Source organism: Dysidea avara, chromosome 2 (assembly GCF_963678975.1).
Source record: "Dysidea avara chromosome 2, odDysAvar1.4, whole genome shotgun sequence".
NCBI lineage: Eukaryota > Metazoa > Porifera > Demospongiae > Dictyoceratida > Dysideidae > Dysidea > Dysidea avara.
Window position 1 is genome coordinate 50,276,933 of NC_089273.1, and position 25,418 is coordinate 50,302,350.

The window sequence follows — 25,418 nt, forward strand, 5'->3', positions numbered from 1 at the left end:
ATTTTCAGCCCGATCCGAGCACGAATTTGTGTTTTATGGCGAATTTTGCAAAGTGTGCAAAATGAAGAAGGTGAAGAAGAAAATAAACAAAGAAATTAAAATGAAATTTTGTTCGCTCGTATCTCCGAAATGGCTGGAGCGATTTTCTTCAAATTTGGTATGTAAACCCCCCTAACTGGGCGGCACATCTCTAGCAAATTTGGCTCCAATCGGATTAGGGATCACAGAGCTACGTAGGTGTGAAAATTGCGTTTTCTTTCTTCCTGTTAATATACTCATGGTGTGGCGCGGCTACTTCTTGGGCTGCACGACACACTACCGTGGGTCTTTATGTTATCTTGTACTGTTACGTGTGTTTTCTTGTACCTTGTAATTGTCCAGTCAGCACAGGTTACTGATGAAAGCTGGAATGGAACAGAACGGAATCAATCGGGGCGCGCACCAAGTTTTAAACAGATTGTGCACTATTTCCAACTATCACACAATAACTAGAATTATGCTAGAATTAGTTTGTTTCTGTTTATATGCATGCTATATAGTAATCATTCACTCGAAGGTTCTAGTAAATGCCCACCACGTGGCAAGGTGTGTGTAAATAAAATCCATCCAGTTTAGTTTAATCCTGACGTAGAAGTACTTCCTTACCATTCCAAAAGGTAAACTACTGTAGTATTTTCATGTTGTAGCAGTATTCAAGCCTTTTTGTATAAGTGTCGCTGGTTTCCTTCAGCGACTATAATTCTACCATTATTGGCAGCGATTTACGAGAGTTAGCAAACTGCACTATGTTATGTTAACAGTGCTTACAAAAAATAGGTTAATAGCTTAGCTAAATGATAGTTGCTCAACTTAGACGATTGTACAACGCATTCTTGCAGTGGGCATTAAATATAGCCGTCGAGCAAATGTTTTCTAGCATGTCTATAGCAGAAGCGAACTAATTCTAGCACAATTATAGTTATTGTGTGAAAGTTGGAAACAGTGCACCATCTGGTTAAATGATCTTTTAACTTGGTGCACGCCCCCTATAGCTATTGATTCCATTCCGTTCCATTCCGGCTTTCATCAGTACCTGTCAGTACGCTTTATTCTCCCAATAATTTAAGCCTGTTACCAGCTGATACACAACACAATAACACCAAGCCCGCCTTAATTACGTAATAAATATTTTGCTTGACAGTCGCTCACTATCCCGTAACCTTAACAAGTGAGACTTAGTAATAGTGTTTCAGTCCAGTAGTCCAGTTCACTGAATAGTGGTGGACAGCATAATTATTTTGTTTGACAGTCGCTCACTATCCCGTAACCTTATCAAGTGAGACTTAGTAACAGTGTTTCAGTCCAGTAGTCCAGTTCACTGAATAGTGATGGACAGCATGACAGGCTAGAATGAAATAACTGCTACAAACCATAACAAAAGACTGATTCCTATCAATGAATCCCCCTACCAATGATTACATACATAGTACTGTATACTTGAACATGTCCATTTATATATCTAGGTTGTAAATACCTTGTTTTCTTTTTGACTCAATAGCATCTTTAATATTTCTGGATAGTTTTTGTACATTATCATTAGCAGATTTTTCCATAACTGTAATGAGTTTCTGAAAGTTTTCAATGTCACTATTAATTCCACAATCAAGAAAATGTTCAGCTTTTTCAGCTCGTGTTGACATTCCTTTGATTTCACTTTTTAGACTGCCAGGTAGTAAACCAATAGAATACAATTCTGATCTAAACACTGGATCGTTCATTGGTAAGACTTTTACCAGGTCTGGATAAAATTGTTGAAGAATTATTTCCATTGTGCTACTCTGAGGAATTGAAAAAAAAAGAATGAACGTATATACTCACATAAATGCTAACACACATATACACACATGTAACACACTTAACACACACACACACACACACGATATACTACAGTAGAACCTTCACTATCCAAGCACCTGTGTGCCAGCTGAATCACAAAAGTGTTCAGATAAGTGAATTTGTTTGGATAAATGAAGCCCATTGATTATACAGAGCTCTGTTGAACTACTCTAATAGAACATTAACCTGTGACAAAAAACATATACCTGTTGACAAAATACCCTAATAGAACAGTCACTGCTACTGTTCAGATACTCAAGGGTTCAGATAATTGAAGTTCGGATAATTGAGGTCCTACTGTGCTAAAATTGCACAAGCAACCATGTTGCTTTTTATCGTCAAAGTTAAGTATACTTAGAATTACTTACACATCGAATTACCTTCAAATGACATGTGTTCTGTTTTGGCTATTAATTTCTCTGGACCAATGCAACAAAGTAGAAAACTGCCAAAGGCAGTAAAGATAAGCACTATAATGTATATTGAAATATCAGTTATATGAAATTATTAAGCGTAGTCTCTGAAACACCTAGAAAAAAAATGCATTCAAATAACATGTTATTACAACATCATCTACACAACACATCTACAGTGCATGTCCACAATGTATTCATGCTCACAATGTAAATACACTACTCTTAATATAATATTCACTAGTTACATTATAGGTTGCTATTTTGTAATATGATATGACCAATGTGTACATCTACCCACTTGTGGTTATAAGAGGAATGATAACAAACACACCCAGTGGTCATGTGGGTTGACCTTCCGTACACAATAATCAATATGAAAGTAGATATGGCTACACAATTATCTGAAAACCAGCTTTTTGTGTCAAGGTACTGTATTTATCAACACTACTAGATAGTTGAAAACAGTCAGTCCAATGGACCAACATACTATATACAACCATCTCAGAAATAAGTAAAAATCATTAGATGCACCATTCCAAATTATGTTTATTACTAGACACAGTGGGTTACCAAAGTGTCAGTGCTTTGTTATGTTATGTTGTAATAAAACATTTTGTTGTCAGTGTTAATATAGCACTCGTATATTATGTGACCGAATTCAACAAAATCAGGTTACCACTCACATCCAATTCTTTGACTTTGACCAACTGTAAGGTGACCTGACAGCAAGCTATTAATCTTAAAATTTCTTATGATGTTTCCATAACATTACAAAATGATAGGTGAAGATTTGAAGGTGATGGCATTTCCTATGTTGAGTTATGACCCCTCAAAATCATAAAACTGCACATGTGCGGAAGCCTGGCTTTGTAAAATTCGGTCACATAAACAGTAGGAGAAGCAAAGCAATCAGTTTGCAGCAGAAGCTATGTCTATACATGAAGCTGAAAAGCTGTCTGTCTTCATTATTTCTTTATCAGTTCTATAACTCAGCAGCCAACACACTGCAAAATTAAGTGTACAGTGCATTATCTGTCAACTCAAAGTTTGGGACCAAGTATGTATCCATTGCATTGTATGTAACAGATACAGACTGAGCAATTGTTTGGTGCCACCTATAGTAGGATATTATATCATACACAAGGGGCTGCTGTTGGTCTTGACAAACAACCAACTTAGTCTAACAGGGTAGACTGTTCATTACATTGCCACCCACATGGTAGACTGTTCATAATAGTAGCCGAAAGCTAAGTTTTCCATCATTTTAAATAGTTTTAAACTCAGAGGAGGTTGGAAGTGTATTAAGCATTATCAAAGTTTTTCTTGTTATTGTGACGTATCAAACAGTACAGTAGTACTGTTTAAGTAGGGTTTGCATCAAAAGTGACGCGCGCCGCCAAAAATGCCGCCCTTAAAAACCAGCTTAGAAACTTCTTGCGCGATGAAAATCACCTTTACGGAATAATATTAGTCCATCTAACATCAAATGTAGTGTTAAAAACAAGAAAACACTTACTGGTGGCCAGAAATAGAATTTTAAAAAAATCGTCAAAACTCGAAATTTCGTCTCACTCACTCACTCACTCACTCACTCACTCACTCACTCACTCACTCACTCACTCACTCACTCACTCACTCACTCACTCACTCACTCACTCACTCACTCACTCACTCACTCACTCACTCACTCACTCACTCACTCACTCACTCACTCACTCACTGACCACAGTTGCAAGCCTAGAGCCCAAACGAAGCAGTGCACGGTCACCATTTTACACCGCAACAACAAACTGACCACAGTTGCAAGCCTAGAGCCCAAACGAAGCAGTGCACGGTCACCATTTTACGCCACAACAACAAACTCACCGGTGGGATGTGCCTTTTGGGGTTCCGACAAGTGTACGCCCTGTGCGCCTTGTCTTTTCTTTTATCTTCAATCAGGCTGTTTGTCTACTTCTTCATCCAACGAAACCATACCGAGGCGTTAATTTTCCATATCAACACTTTCTTTAAGCAGCATCTATACGCCACAAAATTAGTTAAGGCGCTTAGACTACGCTACTGTACGGCCCCTGACTGTACGGAGGTACCAGTACTCCAAAATAGGTCACAAGGCCACGCCCATTCTTTATTCTACATATTATCGATCTATCGATCGAGACCACGCCCCTTTTACGCTAGCTGTATTTGTGACCACACACCTTCAAGTTGGTAGGCTGATTCGAGATACTCTAGTCTAATAATCGATCAAAACCACCATGACCACACCCCTTTTTGGGGCAAGTACACATCTTCGCAGACTGACTAGTGATACTCTAATACAGCAGTCACCCTAATAAAACAGTGACATGTTTATAGCTAGCTGTATGCTTTAACAAAAAAACTAAACAAACTAGTATATTAAAAATTATAAATTTAAAAATGAAGTAGGGTTTCAAGCGATAAAATAGTGAAACAAGATAAGAACAATGGTAGCTATTACAGCATAGCGTGTTAAATCCCTGCATTGGCATGGTATAACAATTATTTTGTGTTCAATGCCAAAGTAGGGATTTAACACTGCATGAGCTATGCTGTAATAACTACCATTGTTCATATCTTGTTTCACTACTTTTTATCGTTTGAAACCCTACTTTGTTTTTAAATTTATAATTTTTAATATACTAGTAGCATTAAAGGAAAGCAGCAATATTTGAGTGGTGGCCATGATACTCATTTCTAACCTACATCATGGCGGCCCATTGTTGCTATTGTTCGTCTGGAAGCTTTCTTCTCCTTTCTAGTCTTGTGTGATCCCTGACTAGGATGCACACCACTACTGTATTAGTGGATTGCTCTGAGTAGTTGGCTACACAGGATGACTTCTTGGGTACATATTCATATGGTTTTCTTGAGTGGGACTCCTCTCTCTATCTTTCTAGCTCATCAACAAAGACATTTATTGCATCCGTGGCCTGGTATCAATCTTATGTGATTTATACGTAGTTAAAGTCAACCTATTCGATGGGGCGTAACGGGGCTCATCATGCCAATGCCATGTACTTGTTATATTTCATCACATGAGAGTTATTTCAGCACCCAAGAAGATCTAGTAACCTTTCCAATACACAACCATTGGGCTCACATGCATGCTTCCAACCTCCTCTGTTTTAAAACTAAATGTTGGTAAGCTCCAAAAGGGGTAGGTGGTGGGAGCCTGGAGATGGGCAAGAGGCTGTTTTAAACAAATTAAAGAAGAAGGCTTAGGTGTAGGGATGAGGCCAAGTTATTGGCCATTCAGGTCTCAAAACTGGCTAAAATGAAAGGACATTTACAGCACAGGCCTTTATTCAATACCATGGAGCTGTAAAGCCACATATAGCCACTGGCAAGAGCTCCATTAGCCACTCATACAGATCGTCACTGTGCTTGGGAAAAGCAGCTAGCAAAAGCAGACCACTCAAGTCTAGCTGATTTTGATTATAAAATTTGATAGTTTATCCATGTAGCTATGTGTTCTTGGTGACCCATTCACATTATTGGTATCATTATCACTTCAGTAAGACAGTAGTGTGGTTTATGAATTTATGTGTTTACCTTACAAGCCATGAAGCCAGTTAGTGTTAAATAACTGATTGAAATTAAGTTCTATTTTGATTTAAAGTAGAGTGTGTAGTTTTGAAGACTCTCAACACAACTGGATACAACAAATTGTTTTATTCAAACTTTTACTTGATAGCCAATATCCAATATTAAATAGACTTGTATAAACTCCCATAACTTTATAACTGTTAACACATTAACATAAGAATTTGTTAACATCATGTACTGTGTAACTTACCATGAATTACCTGATAAATGGTACCAAGCAGGCATGGCTCTAGTGGGTGTTTTATCTGTTTCTGAAAAACAGTCAGATTTTTAAAATAAAAAAATAAAAAAATAAGATTGCTGTACTCTAATAGAACAGTCAAAAAATAAAATTAGTACCCTGAAGCCAAAGTCAATTTGGTGTTAAAGTATGTATAGAAAAATCTTTGTATTTACCACACCTCATAACCTTTACCATGAAACTTGAAAATTGTTCCTTCATTGCTTTCAAGCCGATTCAGTGCCTCTATATATTATTATCAAATACTTTAACATTTAAACTATTCTGCTAAGGTTTCAAATCTTTTGTGTAAAGAATGGTAAAAGTTCAATGGTGAAACAAATATAGTTTTATAGTTTGTCTATAGTACGCTTTTGCATCTGAACAGTTGCACCAACAATCAGTTACATATAATACAGTGAAGCGGTCAATATCCATTTTTTTTTTAAAACTACGTATGCCCCACACGTTACACAGCATTACAAGCAAGGAACAGTATGACAAGCATCTCTACAAATGATAGTTAAAAGAGCTGCATTGTGCTATTGCGAATTGACACCTTGCATTGACAGCAAAGTGCTGGAACATGAAAAAGCACAAAGGTAAGTCCATGATGTGTGTACTGTACATACTTTGGTTGACAAAATGACATGTCTTGGGACGACGTGACATCAAACAGTACACAAAACAAGTCTGTAGCCTTATCAATTGTCAAGTTATGCTTGATTGGAGGCATCAGTCAGTCAGTCAGCATAAAATTTTGTTAAATAGAGAATTTTTTAAATTCCACAGAAACTTGTTGGAAGGCTTGGGATCAACCTAAAGACATTTCTGGGCTTGGTTATGCCTAACCAATACTGCAAAGCTGTCATGGAAAATTGAGGTTGGTTTATAATTTTAGCCACAAAAGCCCAAACCTTTATGATCCCCAATATACAGTACTATTGTACAGTATGATTAGCCACCTTCATAGCAAATAATTTAAAAAAACATTACATACTTTACAGGATATCACGAATCCTAGTAGTAACTATTCATATGCCAAAACGTGTCAATAAAAATCACCAAGGTACTACACAATTATGAGTCAAAATACACTTACATAGCTAATGTTAAAGCATTGGCTAAGAAACTAGAACTAGCTACATAGCTCTATAGAACTAGCTAGAACTTTTCACATCAAAACATACTGTATGTATCGGATTTGTCAAATCAAACATTTTCAGGTGGTCAACATTAAAAGTTTTCAAAACACTGGGTTAAACCCTTAATAATTAAGAATTATGCATTAAATAAATCTAACATCTGTTTAATATCTTTTTTGAAACCTCAACTTGGTAAAACAGGCTGATCATAAAATCTCATCATTCCTTGTCATTTGTTGTCCAATGCAAAATAATGTTGTTTACTCTGTAAATAAAAGTTAACATCATTGACTGTTATGGGAGGTAAGGGGGGGGGGGGGACAATGGGTCACGTGCACCATGCAGCATTACTATTTATAGCTACGCATCTGCGCACTCAACTCAAGGCACAGACGAAAGTATTGGAGTTGCAGATTCTGTCCAGCTCTATCAGTTGAATAGCAGCCCATCATGCCGAAAACACCCACCCACCCACCCACTTGGACATACATGCATACACCTGGTAACCCAGGACTAACAGGACGCAGTGAAGCTGCTTGACCAGAATGATGCTCACTACTTAATAGCTATGGTGATGAGATCACGTCATTAATGCAGAATGCTGTGCACTAACTTGGTCAGGTACTTCACTCAGCCACGTTCTAGGATGCCCAATATTTTCCCAAATTAGGCCAATTATGCACCTGAGCTTGGGTAAGCTTGGGTAAGCTTGGCTAATACAATAAGATGTTAACATGTATTTTACACTACATACAAAAACACTAATTTACAACCTTTAACTCACAAAATCTCTACAGCACACCATACAATAAAAGAAAGCCCTTGGATTTCTCTATCCAATGCCAACCATACAATTGGGAAAAAGTCACCATAGTGACAGTTATTTACTGCTGATGATGACATAATACGCACTCCATACACTAACCTATTGGAAAATTCAATTATCTCGGCGGGAAAATCCCAATTTACTACAAGTTTTTATCCTCAACCAAATTCACTAAATTCGGTATCATTCTATGCAGCGAAAGATACTTAATAAGATTCCTACCATACAAAATGTTAAACAACTTAGTTTACAGAGATATATTGAAAAACACGTATTTTTATGGGCATTCTGAACACGTAAATATCGCAGTACCAGGCTCCTTTTTAGTCATTACTACACAAAAAACTTACACATGAATCGAATCGCCTTTCATCAAGGAATCTTATAAACCAAACTTTGTGTCTGTCAACCAGAGTATGCGGAAGTTATGGCGCATTGTTTAGAAGATGGTGTTATTTTATACGAAATGGGTGTAACCCATTTGGAAATCCGGAATATCTTACACAAGTTTTGATATGTATTGATTACATGTACACAGAAAAATTTGGAATTTTCAACTAGAGTAGGGACCATAGCACATCGATAAAATGTACTGAAACAAGTTGGAGTAGTGCACAATATTAAATCACAGTAAAAAAAATAAGAAGTGTTACATCCCTACTGTGCATTTTCATTATGGTATCATGATCACAGTAGGGATATACACTTCTTATTGTTTTACTGTGATTTAATATCGTGCACTACTCCAACTTATTTCAGTATTTTTTATCGATGTGCTACGGTCCCTACTCTAGTAGAAAATTCCAAATTTTTCTGTGTATTTGTTTGTTAACTTTTTTGTAAATAATTATTATGACTGGTGACCCACATATACCACATCAGAATGGCACCACGTGCCCCAATTACCTTCTGAAAAATGAAGTATCCATTACGCTTCATTGTCAGCTTTGTTCAATCCGTTACGCAGCATTTCGAATCAAGAACTGTTTGAAAAGCACCTCTGCAATCCACGCATACCGAAAGAAATGGTGCTGCACGCCCATGGCCAGGTTATATCAATTATTGTCTGAAAAGTGAAGTATCCATTACGCTTCGTTGTCGGCTATGTTCAACCCGTTACACAGCAGAACGAATCAAGAACTGTTTGAAAAGCACTTCTGCTATCAAAATAGCCACTATGACAAATACGGACAATTTCCGTTACCGTTATGAAGGGAACCGATCACGTGCTATCGCCAAATCGACACCTTTCACTGTCAGCAAAGATGAATGGGACACAAAGGACACTGGTAAGTCCATGAAGAATGCATTGTACGTACTGCGGTATGCCAAAAGGCACCTGTCGGGCCAAAGCGACGTCAAACACTGAATAAAATCAGTCCTGTAGTCTTAGCTGTTATCGAGTTACACTTGTCTGAAGGCATCAGTCAGTTACTCAGTCAGTCAGCCAGTCACTAGAAAATTCCGTTAAACAAATTATTTTTAAAATTCCGTAGTAACTTGTTGAAAGCGTTTCGGGTTGATCTGAAAGCTGGTTTGGGCTTAGCTTTACCTAGCCAATACTGCCTCATCGTTGTCAGGGGAAATTGAGGCTGTTTTTTGGGTGATATTATTTTGTGGGCCACGCCTACTCCTTTGTGGTCCCTACTATACAGTTACTATTGCACTGTATGATAGTCAATTTACCAGGATACCAAAAGTACTGCGACGCTTGCATCTTGCGGCATTTATGGTTCTAACACTTATTAGTACTTATACTCTTAATCTTTTATCCTGAACTCTGATCTTCACCCTCAGTCAAAGCGAAAGTCAAAAGTCAAGCAGTCAGTCAAAGTACAAGCACAGTCCATAAAGTGTAACACGATCGATGTTTAGAAGAAAATGCGAATGTGAATTTATTTACTTTCGCTTGGCCATGAGTCAAGTGTCTTTTCCAAGTTTGACCACTTTCACCAAGGACGAAGACAGATATACTGGAGTGCCACCCCTTGGGGGTAACAGTTTAATTAGATTTGCTACCCATAACATACTGTACGTATAGCATGCATAGTTGTCACTACAAAAAATAGTGTGGTGCCACTATAGCAGGTTAAAATTTTGAAATGCAAAAACCAATATACAATGTGCATTTTGCGGACTCAGAGCCCGCGAACTCGCGGCCAAATTGTTAATAATACTAACACGTTACAGTTTCACACCAACCAGTATTTTCGATGTACATTTATACTGTCAACTGTACAAGGATATTGGATACAGTCGCACTTTTATACTGACACACCTGCAGCGAACTGTGATCAGTGTAGACTTGACTCAACTTCTCAGTCGCCGAAAATGTGGCAACGCCTGGGGTACGGCAGTATCCACAAATTAATAAGTGACAGAAGCGATTTCTAATTTCGGATCCTTATGTCCTTCAATAATAATGAGATACACATGTACGGATCAGAGAACGTACGACACGCATGAGTACACTCATGAGACACGCCCAAGTAAAAGCATTTGTGACGTCACAACACATAACACTATCACATGATATGCAGCAATCATCTCACAGTGAATGTATTCAGCACTCAAGGGCAGTTATAACGGGATGGGGAGGGGGACCTGTCATGCTGCAGGTGGTCCCCAGCTACGAAACCAAAACGTTTACCAAGAAACTTGAAAATTGTTTCTCCATTGCTTTCAAGCCGATTCAGTGCCTCTATATATTATTATCAAATACTTTAACATTTAAACTATTCTGCTAAGGTTTCAAATCTTTTGTGTAAAGAACGGTAAAAATTCAATGGTGAAACAAATATAGTTTTATAGTTTGTCTATAGTACGCTTTTGCATCTGAACAGTTGCACCAACAATCAGTTACATATAGCTAATACAGTGAAGCGGTCATTATGCATTTTTAAAAAAACTACGTATGCCCCACACGTTACACAGCAATACAAACAAGGAACAGTATGACAAGCATCTCTGCAAATGATAGTCAAAAGAGCTGCATTGTGCTATTGCGAATTGACACCTGTGCCAGGGAGCTACATTACTACATTTTCTTTTAACTTAAAATTAAAAGCCATATTTCAGTGTTTTTCTACAATTAAAGGTTAATTTCTTAGTTATTGAAATTCTGTTATTTTATGAATTCTCAAGCTTATATTACATATGTATCCGTGAAGTAACACACAAAAGCATAATTTATTTATTTTATTTATTAAGTCTTTACAGCACAAGTGCTGACACGGGCACCTGGTAGTCCTACAGCCTGTTTAAAGTTGTTACTGTGATCATCTGAATGCATATCCTAACTATCAAATACTGAAATAGCAAAGTGGCCATTACACTTCGTTTTCAACTACACTAACCCTGCCGGTTACTAGTCTCGCGTGGCCAGACCGCTTTTTCTCCCACGGCGCTTATCGATTAGAAATTATAAGCGCCTGATAAGCGCCGTGGGAGAAAAAGCGGTCTGGCCACGCGAGACTAGCCGGTTACAGTGTTACAAATGAAGAACGCTATGCGAAAGATTTCTACAATTAATCCAGTCACAATAAAAGACTCAGACAATTCCCATTACAATTTTCAAGTTTCTTGGTAAAAGTTTTGGATGTCAAATACATCCAAAATGTTGCTTAGCCAGTTAGCTATATCATTGTATAGACTAGCTAACCAATCACCAGGAAATTAACATTATCATACAGTACGATAGTAACTGTATAGTAGGGACCTGCCATGCTACAGCCGGTCCCCCCAAAATCGCCTGTGCCAGGGAGCTTTGACTCTCAGTCACGGATTTCTGAGCTCCTGCAATTGAATTTTCTGCTTGACGGGCGACAATCAACATGCGCCTTTTAGTTTGTTTTTTTCACAAGCGCTTTTTAGTCAATTTTCTTTATTAGGCGCTAAAGTATTGTCAACACGTGGAGAAACAGGAGGTGGATACGACGATTAACGACCGCTGCTTGGTGATTTTGAACGATCTTCGACTGTCGTAACGGTTAGTGAATCTTTGTGTTTGTTTTGTGTAGTGTGAAACTGGGGTAAAAGCTTTTTAGAGTTCACACGGCAAAGAGACTTTGCCGCCTCTTGTGTTTTCCAGTGTATTTGGTGGTAGCAAACTATCATATTCTATGTTCTAGTTATCTGTAACAGAGCAGAGCATTATTTGGAACATTGGTACACTGTCCCTCACAAAATGCGTTAATTACCTAACCACTTGATTTTTAAATTTTATTTCATGCTAGTCTGGCGCTGTCAGTGGTAGCATATCTGGTAGCACACTGGTGGTCCCGGGTTCGAATCCAGATCAGGATTGCACTTTTTTCCTGTTTTGGTTACCTTTTTGTTGTAAGTTTTATAGGGACATGTTGTGAAAGTGAGTGATACCCTTCCCTAAAGGTGAAATACAGATACCAAATTCATTTTCAAAGGAACTCAATTAGATAGTGTACATAACTGCTGATAATGTCAGATGATTGTCCTTCAATTTGAGTAAAAGTGTTACCTTAACAAGTGTGATTTTGTGTGAACATCCTCACGTTAATTGGCTACTGGTGAATTTTAGTGTTAGAAATGATTTAGTATTTCACCAGACCCTTACTTTTTGTGAAGTGGTGGGCAGCACCAGACTAGATTCATACTAGCCTGGCATCACCCATACCATTGTATTATTGGAAGGGACAGGAACTGCCAGACTAGATTCATGCTCATTTAAGCGTTGTCGGTGTTTATTGAGGTAGTGTGGGTTTTACAAAGTAGTTTACCATTTATTGTGGACGATATCTGTATGTGTGTGTGTCATTGTATGGGGAGTTTGCAGGCTTTATCCTCTGTCTATGACCTTTATATTTTGACAAAAATAGATAGTCAGATCTGTTGATAATGTCATGTATTTGTATTTAATTAATATATACAGTACTACCATACTGTATGATAGGAGCTTAGCACACTGTGTTAAACTTGCTGACTACACTACAACTTCTTTGTGCGTTTAACAATGCAGCACCCTGAAGTCCTCATGCCCACAGGAACCAGATTACTAATCCTATGTGGATTGTTTCACAATTTGATATCTGGTTTTAGGCTAATGGAGTTAGGCAGGCCAAGCAACCTGGCCATAAACCTGTTTTGTAAACACATGTTTTAAACTGAAAATTTCTGGTCACTTCTTAACATACATGCATAACCAGTAAACTGACGTTGATTGCGTGGCCATAGGATTAAGTGCTTCGAAGATTACAGCGCTTTGTTTGTAACCATGGAGATATATCAGTTTGTGTGGCTTTCAGGATTAACAATATCTTGATATGTTTTAAACATTTGCAGAGTCATGTGATCCTTAATAACAGCAAAAACTTGATCTGTTGACCTTACAGTGAGAGGTTAACTAAAACCCACAATCAATTGTCATGATGGATACTATAGGATGTGAGGGTGAATGTGGACACCTACATTATGGTGGACGAATCCTCAGAAGTTAGCTAAGAAATTTTTGGTGAGGGTCTGTTGACATTAGTCCAACAATACCTTTGTGTGTTATTGTTAGATATCTACTCTAGTTATTTTTAGTGGGTTAGAAACCTGAGGTTGATGTTTGGTCACTGAGGAGTGACATTAATTAGTAACCAGGGTGTAGCCGTGGTCACTGATACCCACTAAAGTTCCAAACCAATCATGAGGATTGTCAACCTACTACAATAACTACAGGGTGTAGCGGAGGTCACTGATGCCCACTAAAGTTCCAAACCAATCATGAGGATTGTCAACCTACTACAATAACTACAGGGTGTAGGCAGGGTGAGGTTGGAAGTGTAATAAGTGGTATGAAATTTTTTTGTGTTTTGAGATTATAAGTTGTGGTATATTATATGTGTTGAAGGAAGGTAGCAATATTGAATGGTGGCTGTGATAGAACCTTCTTTGTGGCTACCAATTGTTGCTACCATTTGTCTGGAGACTTTTCTTGTGTGATCCCTTACTAGGACACATGCCACTATAGTCTTTGTGATGTATGTCACATAGGATGACTTCTTGGTATTTACTTGTACTATTAAGTGAGATTCCTCTTTTTTTTCTCTCTCTCTCTCTCTCTCTTCTTAGGACAGCATCTGTTTTCTTCTCTAACAAAGACTTTGTGGCCTGAGACGAGATCTCAAGTGATTTATACATATCCCAAGTTAAGCTTTCAGTGGAGCTTATTGTGCCATTATCATGTACTTGTTATATTTCATCAATTGAGAGGCATCTCAGCATCCAAGGAGGTCCAGTATGCTTTCCAGTACAAATTGGGATAACATGCACATTTCCAAACTCCTCTGTGGTGCCTATAACCCATTTGAAAGGCTCCACTGAAGCAGAAAATCTACTACTCATGAACCACGATAGTGGGTTCATAATAGGGATTGCCCATGTTTTTTGCAAAAACTCTAATAGAACGCACGCCTAAAAACTACCTTGGAAAGCATCCTTCAACTCAAAACAACCCTCTGGTGGTTCTTTGCAATGAGTATTGGTCCACTAGTAAGTATCAAGTGAAAAGGAAACAGTATGTGTATTTGGGACAAAACTAAAATTTGCCGTTTTGTTCATATTATTATTATTATTATTACTAGGACCGCGTCACATACAACCAAGTACATACACCAACGTGACAGCCCCCTGGTGAGGCTATTAGGTGGTGAAGGTATGATCCCCAAATCAACTCAATATGTCACAGTAGTGACAGATACAACACAATAGTGGCATCGTAACTACAGGCCACTAGTAGCTAAGTGCCAGTACATCATTGGTGTGGTAATGGCACAGTGATGTGTACACAGTATATGTAATTATGTATACAAAACGTACAGGAGAGAACTATGCATTATTGCAGTATTGTATGCAGCAATACATTATAGGCAACATCAACAGATAAAAATTATTAGCCAATATACAGTAAAGTATCAACATCAACTAGAGCTAAATAAGGTTCATCAGTCGTGAAGCAATGGCACAATGACAGGTGACACACTATAATTATGCATACACAACTTGCAGGAGATAGCTACACAATACTGTAGGAGTATGCAAGCCAGATGAACCAGACAAAGGAAGACAGCCAAGCCAGCCAGAACCTAGTAGCTACGCCAGGTGAAGGCAAAAAAGATTAAGCATGTATTGAATTGCCTGACACCAACACAAAGGAAGTTCGCCGTGCCAGCTGCACAAGACAAGATTGTTTACATGTATTTCATAATGTAAAGAGAGTGGCATGTGTTTTAATGTTTTTTTGTATTGTTAATTAACTTTTTATGTGACTGGCAGCTGACCTGGAGACTTGAGATGTTACAAACATAAAAACTTAACTTACTTGTAGTCTTCTTGTTTACGTGTAAAGTGGCCTTTCCCTCTCCTGAAGTCACTTCAGGACATTTGCTAATCTTCTCCTTTGCACAATCTGTAATTAAGCAAGGGTGTGGTACTGGGCGTTATATAGAATTACACGTATGGTCAAGTCATCAGCACGAACGGGCACAACGATTATACGTTTGTGCCTTCGTTCACAGGCGAATCGATCCCCGGTTAGTTTATGTCTCTAGGCCTCGTAGTTTTCTTAAACATTAATTATTAATTATTTATTTATTTATGACGTAATTTTAACCGCGTTTCGTATTATTTTTAGTACTTGGTTGTATAATTATTCTTCTTATTATTATTCATAGTATTATTTTGTTTCACTCATGTACAGCAAAAGTTATCCACTTTTTCGCCCTAAAAACTATATAGCCATGCTTACTGAGTCCTTCCGCGTGTCCATGACCTATTATTAAGCCCGTATTTGACAGATCGCCAACCACCCTACACCTCGAAAATTTTCTAAGTTCTCTTCACCATTACACTATTGGCAGCAGTTCTGTATACTAAAGAAGCCGTATAACAATAAAATTACAGGATTCCATTGTGTGAGCTTCTTTGGGTTTTGTTGCAGAGTTAATCAAGTACTCAACAGCACTTCTTAGACTTAGAAGATCTCGCATAGCGACTCTGCGTGGTGAGTATAGTCTACTTCTTCCTGTAAGCGCACCGTCGTGATTCGCTACGAGCGACCATGCAAGCGCTCTCTCAGAGACATAACTGAAGAAGTGATAGTGCTGACACCAGAGATTATTCATTGTTATGAATATAGTTTCTATAAACCATATTTCCTTTCCACGCAATGCCTAAAGTTAGGTGGAGTCAGTATTAGTGTTAATCAAAATATTCATGAGTGCCATAATTGTCTGACCACATTCTGTAAACAACATGGCTTCATGCTGTTGATAACCCATGGTTTACAATAGACATTGCAGCTATACACAGTACCTGACTTTGTTGTTGTGAATGATATGTGTGCATGCACATTAGCTTCAGACCTTCAGTGCTGGTCACTGTAAAGTGTTATAACGCATAACGTTTATGGGAAGTCATGCATTCATATACATGTCAACATAGATTTCTTCACTGTGGTATACTCAATGAATACAATACTCACATGAACAACAAACTCTAGCTACACAAACTATATTGTACGTAGCATTATATTATCATTTATACTACTGTGCACCAGTGAGCCAATGTTGTAGTCCATGCACCCATGGAAAATCTGTACATGATTCTTCTTATTGTGTACGGTCTTGGCTGAAATAATAAATGCACAGCCACTGATTATTTTAACTTATAATTATATGCTTGTCAGAGTTCCATGTCTTCAATTGTCTTATGACAGGTAGCTAGCTCAGTATCATACCATTTGGTGTGTGTATATTCATGAACACTGCATTAGGATGCTAATGTGAGTAAGAGACTAGAGTCCTGACACATGTAGTAAGACAAGTTAGACAACAGCTGCTCACTGTTATGTGTAATGTATAGTCTCCTCCACAGCCAATAGCAGTCAGGTAAATACTCTAATAATGTAGTCAAGTGGGTCTGATAACAACAAAGCTTACACCGAACTTGACAGCCACTAATTGTAAACTGCTCTACGTATATCTACAACAATTATCATTATCAGTAAAACAAATCCATTACTGGGTTAATAAAAAGTACGCAAACTAGATGAATAAAAATTGGAAATTTTAAAATGGGAATAGGGATCGCTAAAAAAGCCACCAAACAAGAAGGGATCGCTGGGGTGGTAATGTAAACCACAAATCTCTATTTTGACTCATTTTAAAATGATTCAGGGGAGCATGTAACTAAATATTTATGACAGAGAGTCAAAATAGGGATTCCCTTCTTGTTTGGTGGCTTTTTTAGCAATCCCTATTCCCATTTTAAAATTTCCAATTTTTATTCATCTAGTAGAGTTTTTCTTTGTAGAGTGTTTGCATGTGGTTTGACTCAGATACATGACTTTGTGTTAATTTTTAGTAGCTACTGTTTAATGTTCAAGGCTTGTTTACTGCATGTACAACACACACACACACACACACACACACACACACACACACACACACACACACACACACACACACACACACACACACACACACACATCCCTCCTCCTCCTCTGTACCACTGCCATAAAATGGTCATGTGGCCCTTCTGATGAAGGGAACAAATCCAAAAAGGTCAAAATCAAGAAGTCGGGTAGGGTCTACATTTGTGCACTGTCAGTCCTCCTCTGCTCTTAAACCATTTCCAAGATTGACTACATTGAACTGCTCCTTGTTGTTTATTAATGGGTTTCTGTTTTCTGTAATACATTTGTGTCTCTTCAAATCACCAGGTCTACTGAAGTGTCTATCACAAGCAGCACAGTATGTTGATGTTGCTAGTGATGCTACTGGAGGGACTGAATCACCCAACGTGCACCTATGCACTGCAAGTCCTCCACTACTCTTAAACCATCTCTCACACCTTTGACATTGTATTGCACCTGCCTGCTCATGGATGGGTTTCTCCCTTCCATTAATGCACTTATGCCTTGTTTTGTCTGATTCTCTTCTAAAGTACCTCCCGCACACACAACATTCAACTTCTTTCGGTGGTAAGTGTTCATCGCTGTTTTGCAATAGCTGCAGTTTGGCAACACCCTCATTCCAGGCTTCAAACCACTTTCCTCTACTCTGTGCCTCATCATACCAGGTGTTCACACTAATATTAGCTTGTTGCATGTCTCTCTTTACAACATCTCTTCATCGTCTTAGGCCCTTAACTAGGACGAGGTGGTGGAAGCCACCCAAATAAGGCCATCTTAGGAATTCTATTGTCACACATCCTGGCTACATGACCAAGCCACTGTTGACGGCGCTTCCATAGTAGCCGAACTGCAAAAAAAAAAAAAAAAAAAAATTCCCTTGAAAAAACCAATTGTACCATTGTTGAATTGGCTGGTTTAGACAGGTGACCTTCAGTTACAGTGACCTTATTAGCGTAGGTGTAAATGTTTGACATGAGTGTGTGATTGAATTTTTTGCCTATCCAGAAATGTTGATGAAAAGTAGTTACACATCAAAGCTCAGCATTTCTGCAAGAGTTGATAATATGATCGAGGACAACATCTAATGCTGTTAAGTCTTGATCACAGTCTAACTTCCTGTCATATAACATACAGTGTTTGGTCATTTCCTTACTGGAATTATGTTGGCCATACTTTCAAATATGTTAAAAGGCTTTTATCATACTTAACTAGCATACCACATACCAGTAAGACTGAACAAGAATATACATAGTCCATCACAGGCTGGTGTTGTGATAATACTTTTTGACTAGCTTTGTGACAAACCAAACCTTTTCCCTGCTGACCTGCTTCACATGCTGATTTAAATTTGTTGTTTGTTTATGGTAGATAGACTAATTTAATCCACACCTGTTACTAATTGTGTCATCATAGTTCAATGAATAGTTTTCTTATATGGAAAGTATTACCTTGTTATTTGAAACCATATTTGTGCACATTACCACATGAATGTAATGGCAAAATCAACAGATGCTTTGAACTAGTAATGAGTAGGAATGATATGAGATAGTTATATGGATTGTTCTTTGACCTGTTCAATATGAAATGAACCACTGTTATGAGGCTCCTACTTAGACACATTCCTGTCTTTATCACTTATTTAAGTGTAGCTCCTTTAAGATCAACTTCTCATTACAGCTGTAATCACAGTTGATTGCACAAGTGTTTACCAGCTAAAGGATAGCCTCATGTTTCCAAGAAGTGCATGACTTTTGAATGATTAGACATGTCAGCAATATCCATGGTTACAAAGCTTTGGAGGGGTAAAACCACCTATGAAGGTTATTTAGAAGATTCATGACCTTACTTGTTTCATAAATTTTTGTTGGCTTCAAATTCATCTACTTTATTGATCAGAATTTCTATTATACAATTACCTGATTTGGCTTTCTCACAAGTCATGAGTAGGATGGAAATTTTTATTTCCATTTAGTATCACTGGTACACTTTGTAGATGAACGCCATTGTTGTCACTACCCAGTAATGTTTGAAGGATATAGGATTTGGTATGAGGTTTCTAAGTTTTAGAGAGCTACTTGTGGGAAATGGCGATGCATACTGTCCTAGAATATAGATATACATTTGTTACTGCTAATATTTCAGATACACTTGATTGTGGTTTCTACTTATTGTAATTGTATTAAGTACATATTGTATTGTAATTATGTTAATTATCGACTACTGTAATTCTCCATTACAGTATGTTAGATGGACACATTTGACTCTGAGGATCTCAGGAGCGTATTCATGGATTCTCAGGGTAATGAAGATGATGATGAGGTTAAAATTAATATTGCTGCACCTCGTGACCGGTAAGTCTGTTTGTCTGTGAGTATATCATTTGAGTCTGTTTGTCTGTGAGTATGTCCATTGTGATTGTTTCTCTGAGAGTACAGTAGAACCTGTTAAAAGTGGCTGGGTATATTAGGAAGGTTGCTGCTCAACTCAACATCCTCCATAAAGTAGTGATATGCATGGTTTGGCCTTTACAGTGGAACATGTTAACTTAAAAATGAGGACACCCGCATAATCCGGACACTTTGTAATGATTCCAAATTATCTTATAAATTGACCTGGATAATCAGGACACTATTGGTTATTCCCAATGTGTCCTTAATACACTTTTTACTATACACAAAGATGTATACATCATAGATACTTCTAATAGTGCAACTACAGGTTAAGTAACAAGTGTACTTGTACTTTTAAGTAATCAGATTTAACAGACATATGAATAAAAGCAGTTCATATCACCAGCAAGAGACAGAAGTTATGATGGAGTTATTAACAGCTGTTTTAGTTGGTTAGGCTAGCTACTACATATCGTATTGTAACAATAAGCACTTGATCCTGTAGTGAAGAGTTAAGTTACATAGTAAATCTTTAGTTAGCACAATTAATTTTTGGGCTATGAAGACACTAAACTAGTTGCAATTAAGCCTGTGACTCTGTTGAGTACTCAGCATAAATAAATTATAATTGTGTGTAGGGCTTTAATTAGAATTACACTGTACTACAAAGCCAGGGTGTTTGATGATGATAAATATTTATGCTCAGAGCCAAACTGGTCTACTCAATTATCCACTGCTCCACTAGTACGTAGTATAACGTGTTACTTCTTTTTAATGTGCGCCGTATCCAACATGTGATTGGCTGCATTTCGGGTCCATCCTGGCATCACTCAGAGGAGGTACAACACACTTTAAGTCCTATCAAAAAGAATTCATGTTAATTGCATATTTTGACTTCTAAACTGATGGCTTTACGGGATTATGGAGACCTTGAATATGATTTCCAGTGCTATTCTCTTCCATTGTTGCCGTTTGCCTTCCATTTCATACGGTGAGCTCTTCTATCACATGATTACATCTCCAATCGCCCAGTATATTAATATCAAACTGGTGGGGTTCAGCGGGGTTCACTGCACCATTACATTACACAGCACTTTACATCGTTGCAACGCTGGAAGTTGTGCATTTCCCTGATATGTATGCACTCCCACCAGTGTTACAACTATTACATGTTGTTGAGGCTGAACTACACCAGGACACACTCATGTCACTTGTAGTTGTAGGCTGGGAGCATGTATTTAGAAGGTTGGGCTTAATTTATAGCTTGTAATGAACAAATATAATATATAATAATATTACTAGTTACAGCCCTCAAAGTAAGGTGTAGTATGTAACTAATTGGGAGTAATATGTAACTGTAACATATTACATTGTATAAAAGTAACTAGTAATATGCAAGGGGTTACATTTTTAGTGTAGTTACTCCAACTCTGGTTACAACCCGTCTGGTTGTATACATGAACACAATGAAAATAATAACATGTTTATGCAATCTTGAATGACTTCGCAACAAAACAAATTCGTGACACATTGCCCCTTTAATGAACAATTGGCTAGATCAAACAGTTCCCCAGAAGTTTAAATAGCTGCTGTGTTTTATGTTACCAGGAAAGTGCTGTGGTACATCTTGCAGTGTAATATGTTCATTGGTGATGCACGCACGCACACACACACACACACACACACACACCACACACACACACTCAAACACACACATGCACACCACACCATACACACACACACACACACACACGCACACACACACACAAACACACACACAGCACATACAATTACATATGTACTCTCTTAACAAATGCTCTGAATCAAGGACACAATAGAAAGAAAAACTAAAGACAACCATGTACCCGTACATCATTAATTATTTTACCTCTGAAAAAGGAAATAAAAATCCAAATAAATTATCTGTTGTCCATCATTGTAGTTGTATGTATCACATCTCATTGACAGGTTCAAGCTAATCTTCTGGATAACGATCATACAAGGATTAGGTGGACTACTACCCTTTAATATGTTCATTAATGCTTATGAGGTGAGTGTGACTAACATTAGGGATGTGTTTGTACCTGAATTGTAGCACATGCGACCCTTTATTGGTACTAAGTGACATAGTATTCAACAACCAACATGTATTCCTTTATATTTTTACAAAGCCATAAAGTTGCTGGCTCATGTGAATGTATGTATTTGGGAATGGAATGAAGCCTCTACCAACTGTCAAAAGTATTGTAGCTTGTCATCAATTGATAACTATTGCAGGTGCAGCAGGGAAGGTTTAACAATGCATGTATATGATAGTTTGGTCACAGTTATAATCATATAATATAAACCCACAATCAATTGTGATATGTTAGTGTATATATAAGTGGAAGATGAGCTGTTATGGTCATCTTCATATTTGTGATCAGGGATTTTGTATAACAATTTTTGCAAGGCCTTTGACTAGTACACAGCAAGTGGGCCCAAAGTGTTCTCTGTATGAGAGTGCAAGTAGTCTGGCAGAAGAAGGGCTAAGCCTTGCAATATGGTCTATATTTTGTCATAAAATATTTTTCCATACTATGGACTACCCAAAACTGTAGATATACAGACAAGTGCCCAAGATTGGAATCATCTGGTTTTTCTTGCCGAATCTTGGAGGTTAGAAGACAAGTAAGTAGACTGATGATGTTTTATAAGATATTGCAAGGTTCTGTTGCACTAGAACTACCCTATGAGATATCTCTCATCGACACTGTTACTAGAGGGCACAATAGAAGATATCAAACACCTTTTTCAAGAATTGATATACACAAATTCAGTTTCTTTCCAGCTACTGTCAGATTGTGGAATAGTTCACCTGACTCAGTTGTTAATTTGGATTCCTTTGAGGCATTCCGTAGATCTGCTACTGATTTTTTAAACAAATTATAATTTATAATTCTTTTTATACTTAATTAACTACTTAACTACATACTATATTGTACGTATACTCTTTCAGAGTCCTGCAATTATTATAATAATAATCATTGTTACCGGAAGTAGGAATTTATCACACAGAAGACTAGTTCTACCCTCCTAGAACTTTAATACGCTATAAGTGGCTGGTTCCTTTGATAATGGTGGCTATGTATTGGCCAGCCACATCGACACACCTACAAACCACCAGGCCCTCCGCTAATTAACCACTGTCTTTCGCGAGGGAGGCTTACCAACAACTATACAAACACTCTTGCATATTGAAATTTTACAGAAATGCATTGTAAATGGCGTAGTTCACTATCCCGCCTTTTTCGAAGGGGGTAACAATGATCCAGCAAACATGTTTGTATTGAAGTCAATGGGCACATGAGATAATTCCAATCCCGGATACTAGTCTGTATATCTATGTCAAAACCACCTGCTGGACCTCCATCAGCATTGGGAAAATTGGGATATTAACTCAGGAAATTCTAGTATTTTGGTCATTGTATGCTAAATTATTAACCCACTCTTCAAATTACTCGAAAATTGGCATAAAGACAGTGTATCATGATAGTCCAGTCATTTTATGGAAAATAAGGGGTCAACCTTTAACTAATTGCAACACAAGCTTTCTTAACAGTTTCTAGCACAGAAAATTGTACTCTATAACATATCAAAAGTCCTAAGGAATCCCATGACGGGAAAGTGACCTTTTAGTGACCTTTTACAGCCAATTTTTGGCAAAAATTGAGAATTTTGCCTATATTTCATCCAAATATCAACCAAATTGGTCAAATGTGGTATCAAATGAATGGTCTCACTGAAAAGAACAATGTGATACTTATTTGAAGTCAATAGCTCATTTCGTTCAGAAGTTAGAGCCATTTAACTGATCAAAAAATTGGCCGCCCACGCACTTAATTAAATTTAAGGTTTTCACTATAGTAGTGTTCTTTTCTTGACTGGAAGCACACTTTAAGCTGTGGTAAAAGACAAAAAATGACAAAGGAGATTTGTGGCACTTCAGGACTTGACTGTTACCATGGAAACCAGTCTGTACTATTGTTAGCTTGAAGCAGTTACACACTGTATATAGGCCTAACACACAGATCCACCAATTATATTGCAAACTGTACAATTTTGAATTTGCTATGCAAAGGCGGCTAGTATATGGGAAGTTCAAATAAAATTTATATAGCACATTTATGTCAACAAATCACATTCAGCTGTCAGCAAAATGCTCAGCTTTAAAGGTTTCAGCATATATTAATTATTAGTGTCCAACTAATTGCAGAGCAATGTCAGCTAATTTTCTTGTAGTATAGAGGTAGAAAACTATCACTATCACACAGCTGGGATTATTATGCTCCAATAACTGTTGCCATGATAACTAATGGTGTTGTATACTTGGCATTAAAAAGAAGCAAAACAGTGTCTTTCTTTTGATTGCTGTAGAATATTAGTTCATGATCTACATGCAGTTGATGCAGTCTATCATAGAGTGTGCAGTGTCAATTTTCGCACCATGAAAAACATGCCCTTGGCTCATGGATCAGAAGGGAATACTTCAAAAAAGGTGAAGTTAGGTCGACCACAAGAGAAGTAACAATCAGATGCATTTCTTGAGACTACCAAATTCCTTGAAGAAAATGATGATGAACAGATTACTATTTATGATTTGATCCAACACATGGAAGAGTGTATGGTTGACAGCGAGTTAGGTGCTTACAGTTATCAATATATGCAGCAAAAGCTCAAAGAACATTTTGGAGATAGAATTATTGAGACGGAGATCAATGGTAAACCAAATGTTGTTACTTTTAGAAATAAAGCCAAGACAATCCTCCATGAATTTTATTGCCATCGTGATACTGATTCTGAAAAGGAAAAGATGAGGATAATAGAAACCGCAGCCAAATTAATCAGGGAAGACATTAAAGCAGTGAAAACATCTAACTCTGTTTACCCAGGCTTTGAAAATCTAGGATCTGATGTATGTATCAACTTTTTACCAGAGTCTCTGAGATTGTTTCTTACAGGTTTAATTATAAGAAAAGAAAACCAGATGAAAATTGCTTCAATTGGGCAAGCTATAATGCAGGCAGCTCGTCCCAGAGTTTTATTGGTACCTTTACAAGTTGGTTTGGGTGTGCAACTGCATCACCAGTATGCATCACGCTTCCTCATCGATACATTACATCAGCATGGTTTCTGTTGTTCCTACAATGAAGTTCATCAGTTTGAACAAAACGCGGTGTTGAATTATGGAACTGACATTCCTAATCACTCGTCACATTTTATCCAGTATGTTGCGGACAATGTCGATCATAATATCAAAACTCTGGATGGAAATGATACCTTTCATGGTATGGGGATGATAGCTGCAATAACCCCAGGAGTTAATAAGAGCTACCAAATCCACAGAGTTAAAGTCACACCTAGTGAAATAGCTGGTGTTGGTAGAGTGCCAATTGTGTACCATAAAGAAGACAGTATTGGAATGACCAAGGTTAAATATGAAC

The 25,418-nt window shown here is 37.6% G+C and overlaps 2 protein-coding genes across 3 annotated transcripts in view; one reads left to right on the forward strand and one right to left on the reverse strand.

Moving 5' to 3' along the window:
* Positions 1 to 10,583, reverse strand: part of LOC136247554 (uncharacterized) — a 90,775-nt gene extending 80,192 nt beyond the window's left edge. The window contains exons 1-3 of the mRNA XM_066039309.1: positions 10,391 to 10,583; positions 2,256 to 2,404; positions 1,514 to 1,817 (exon numbers count right to left, since the gene is read on the reverse strand). Of these exons, the coding sequence (XP_065895381.1) occupies positions 1,514 to 1,808 (295 nt within the window). The 5' untranslated portion in view covers positions 1,809 to 1,817; positions 2,256 to 2,404; positions 10,391 to 10,583. The remainder of the gene's footprint in view (positions 1 to 1,513; positions 1,818 to 2,255; positions 2,405 to 10,390) is intronic.
* Positions 10,584 to 11,971: 1,388 nt separating this feature from the next.
* The window catches only part of LOC136247561 (equilibrative nucleoside transporter 1-like), a 265,718-nt gene continuing 252,271 nt past the window's right edge, over positions 11,972 to 25,418 (forward strand). Inside the window, exons 1-3 of one of the 2 annotated variants that reach the window (XM_066039314.1) lie at positions 11,972 to 12,100; positions 19,785 to 19,896; positions 21,904 to 21,985. The gene's annotated coding sequence lies outside the window, so the exon portion shown is untranslated. Of the gene's footprint in view, positions 12,101 to 13,731; positions 13,900 to 19,784; positions 19,897 to 21,903; positions 21,986 to 25,418 lie in introns of those variants that run through there. The other variant, XM_066039316.1, reaches the window with a different exon arrangement.